Source organism: Antrostomus carolinensis, unplaced genomic scaffold (genome assembly GCF_000700745.2).
Source record: "Antrostomus carolinensis isolate BGI_N321 unplaced genomic scaffold, ASM70074v2 scaffold33475, whole genome shotgun sequence".
NCBI lineage: Eukaryota > Metazoa > Chordata > Aves > Caprimulgiformes > Caprimulgidae > Antrostomus > Antrostomus carolinensis.
Window position 1 is genome coordinate 1 of NW_010317608.1, and position 3901 is coordinate 3901.

Here is a 3901-nt window from a genome sequence, read left to right on the forward strand (position 1 = left end):
TCAGCCCCGCACCACGGCCCGCTGCCGTGCTACAAGGGGAGGAGCGAGCATCCCTCTGACCCCAATGGTGCTGCTCTCTCATCGTCTGGTGCTATCGACCAAAACCCAAGCACTTTCCAAGAAAACCAAGCTGTTTTTCCGTCTAGTTTACACTCGTCTAATATGCCAAAGCCAGTCGGTACGAGGCAAGCCTCAGCGAAGGACAATGTCCCCAACCCACGGCTGCTGGTCCAGAGCAGCCCTCTGAGAAGGAACATGCCACCAAACTCTCTCTCCCAAGTGCACTTTCAGAGCAAAGCCTATTGCAGTTCCCCCTTGGGCAGCGCCAGCGCAGGATCCGTGCCTTTCGAGACAAGCATTCCCACTACGGCACCCACCCACCCCAGGCTTGTGCAAGCTTGGGAAGGTGCCACTAAGGCGTTTTCTCCCATGGACCAGAATTCAGCACCTTATTCAAACCCTGTTGGAAACCAGTTCTCATTCGAATGCCAGTCTGGCCCCGAGCAGAGGCAGCACAGGCAGAATAATGCCAGGATGCCTTGGCAGCAGATACACCTCAATTCTGCAATGCCCGGTCAAAACAGGCTAGAGCTGTCGAGACAGGTCACCAGCCAGAAGCTCCCCTTCCCCCTGGGCACGGTGGAGTGGCAGGGGAGCGGGAAAGGCCAGAAAGGGCCCCCCATGAGTAACTCACCGGGGTATCACGGCAAAAAACTCTTGTCGGGAGAGAGCCTTGGGGTCCAGAGGGGAGACCCCAACTCAACGGGCACTTTCTCTTTTGAAAGCGGGAAGGAGCCAGGGTCTCCTGCCTGTGATTCAAGAAGCAAAGCCATTTTCTACAGCATGGGTCAAGCAGGTCCTCCTGCTCCTCCTTCCAGGAACTCGTCAGGCTCAGCGCTGGTCCTGCCATCATCAGCCTTGGTGGCTGCCTCCCCTTGTGAGTCCCCACTGCCGTCCCCTGTCCCCAACCCCACCTGCAGCAGCACCTGCTCATCACTCTCCCCCATGTCCAGCAGCCCACTCAACCCCAGCTTTGAAGACAGTCAGATGTCTGGAGCGCTGACCCCTTCTCCCTTCTTCCAGCACCCCTGCCATCCCAAGGACAGCAACAAAACCTTCCACCCTTCCGATGTCCTGAGCTCAGGCTCACTTCATTACCACCCCCCAGACTCCATCAAGTCCTTCCACTTCCCTCCTGATGCCCTGAAAGATGACAACCTCCTGAAATGCACCCCAACAAGCCCCTTCCACAAACCTGGCGTGGAGGTGGCCAAAGGATGCTCAGATGGGTTGGATGGGGAGCAGCCTCCACCACCCTACTCTTCCCATCACTTGCTGGCCAACTCACTCAGCAGTGCCAGCCTGGACCAGCTGGATGTGCTCCTGACCTGCAAGCAGTGTGACCAGAACTACAGCAACCTCTCCTCCTTCCTGCAGCACCGCCAGTTCTGCACCTCCCATCCCGCTCCCCAAGGAGAGGGCAAGGATGCTCCCCGGGCAGCCGAGGGGCGGAAAGCGCTCCCCCCGGAGCCCCCCAAACCCCCAAGCATGGGGCTCTCTCCAGACCCTCAAGCACATTTGTTGGTGTTAAACAAGAGCGATGACTTCTTGCTGGATGGGGAAAGCAAAAGCGAGGGCAAGGAAGATGCTCTGAAGGGTGGCCTCTTCAACGGTCTCACCACAAGCTCCCTCCCACTCACCGCCTCGGACCTGGACATCGATGATGCCAAGCTGGACAGCCTGATCACCGAAGCCCTCAATGGCCTGGGCTACCAGTCAGATAACCCAGAGATCGACAGCAGCTTCATAGATGTGTTTGCTGATGAGGAGCTGACGGGCGTGAAGGCAGCCGGCGGTGGGATGTCCCACAAGGCAAAGGAAGCCCTGGCCTCAGAGAGCAAATCAAAGCAGGCAGCAGTGGAGGACAAGGCAGCGGGCCAGCCCAAGGATGGCTATTTTTATGAAGATGGCCACCTGGGTGGGGAGCAGAGGAAAAGAGGGGCAGGAAAGCAGCACCTTCACAAGGGACGGGCGGCACGGAGGTTGACAGCCCAGGAGCTGGATCCCACGGCAGCTGGAGCAGAGAGGACAGCCAGGCTGCGGGCGGGCAGGAAGAACAGCATCCCACCAGCCACCACCTCCTCCAAGTCCACCTCTAGCCAAAAGCATCCCAGGAAGCTCAACCAGGAGCCCCCGACAAAGAGTGAGGTGGAGCCAGGCATTGCCACCAAGAGCTCCAAGCCACCCCGGTTCTCCATGAAGGATGTGAAGAAGCGGAAGCCCCGAAGTGGGACATGGAGCAAGGAACTCATTCACAAGATTGTGCAGCAGAAGAACAAGCTCCATAAACTGCAGGTGAAGAGCAGCAAGCAGGCACAGTTCCCCCAAGTCACCGAGAGGCTGGTGCCACCCACCAAGGAGAACAGGTTTCGGGAATACGACTATGTCTCCGATTCAGATGATGATGGGGCAGAGAGTAGCAAGCTCCAGGGGAGGAAGAAGCGTGGCACAGGATTCACTGGGAGGACCAAGTACAACTTTAGCAAGAAACACCCGGGGAGAAGTGAGAGAACCAAAGAGAAAGACCCAGCCTGGAGCTACAACCGGAAAAGGGACGGTCAGAAAAGGGAGACACAGGAATGTGGTGGGGTCCCCAGCCAGGAGGATGCCAAGAAAGAGGATTGTGTTGCCAGAGTCCGAAGACGGAGCAGCCAGTCGTCTACCAGCAGCAACCACAGCGGTAGCATGGCCAGCGAGGTGGGAACCAGCCCACCCCACGCTGATGGGGCCAGCTCGGGCAGCGAGAAGGGAGGCACGCAGAGGAGGAGGCGCTCAGGCAGCCTGACACGTGCACCAAGGACTCTGCTCAGCCTTCCTGAGGATAAGAGCCCAAAAAAGAGCCAGAAGAGCAAAGAGGACTTTTCCAGGGGCAGCAGGCAGTTTGGGTCAGTCAAACCTTTGCTAGAAGGCTCCCGGACACGTCCAAGTACTGAACCAGATGTTGCAGTGATGGACTGTGCGAAGGAGGAGTCGTTACTGCAGCCCCAGGAAGGGCAGCTGCCCAGCACAGCCACCTCAGACAGGAGCCCCATTGGACTCACCTGTAAAGAGGGAACAGAAGAACCCAAAGGAGCAGCAAAGCACACAGGTGAGGCAGGAGAACCCACCCTGGAGGACTCACCCGAGCTGTCCATGGACAACCAGAGGCATCAGTTTGGCCCTTTCACGAGCAATGGGGTGAAGTACCATGCAGAAGAGCTAATTGCTCCATCCCACGACGGTAACGAAGCTAGGTCTGGCAATGTGAGTGCCACCTACTCGGAAGCAGGTGTCAAATACTTGAAGGCACAGGAGCTCTGTGACAATCAGAAGGACTATCCCACGCCAGTTGCTCCGTACGGGGGGGATGCAGTGGGGATGATGCTCACTGCCAAGGCGCCTGATCCCTACATCAGCAGCGACAACACATTTTTCAATCCCAAAGGCCTTCCTGGACACTACGATGACAACCTCTTCTCAAAGCCCTCAGCCTTGGGCTCCTCACACATGGATGACATGTACTTATGCCGGGATGACATCAACGCTAGTTCCTTTGAGCAGAAGCACGCCAGCATCTCCCCCTACCCTGCAGAAACATCACAGGGCAAGGTCTCCTCCCCTCTCAGCTTTGATTCCTCTACGATATTTGGAGAGCTTCCCGTCCCTGAGTTTGATCCACCACTGTACGAGGGTGTTTCTGTGAGCAAGGACAGTTATGTGACAACATTTACCTGCTCCAGCAATCCCCCCAGCAAGCCTCTGCCGTTTGAGCAACCCTATCCACCGTTCATGCCAGAGAAAGACTGGTCCCTCATGGAAGAGGTGGCTCCGATGCTGCCAGAAGACATGACTCAGTTCCACA

General features: G+C 57.2%; 1 protein-coding gene across 1 annotated transcript in view; it reads left to right on the forward strand.

Moving 5' to 3' along the window:
- Positions 1 to 9: 9 nt before the first annotated feature.
- LOC104525476 (zinc finger protein 469) overlaps positions 10 to 3901 on the forward strand; it is a gene marked incomplete at its 5' end in the record, with an annotated part of 11680 nt that continues 7788 nt past the window's right edge. The window contains 2 exon segments of the mRNA XM_010168642.1: positions 10 to 3899; position 3901. The exon segment at position 3901 is cut by the window's right edge and continues 2120 nt beyond it. Of these exon segments, the coding sequence (XP_010166944.1) occupies positions 10 to 3899; position 3901 (3891 nt within the window).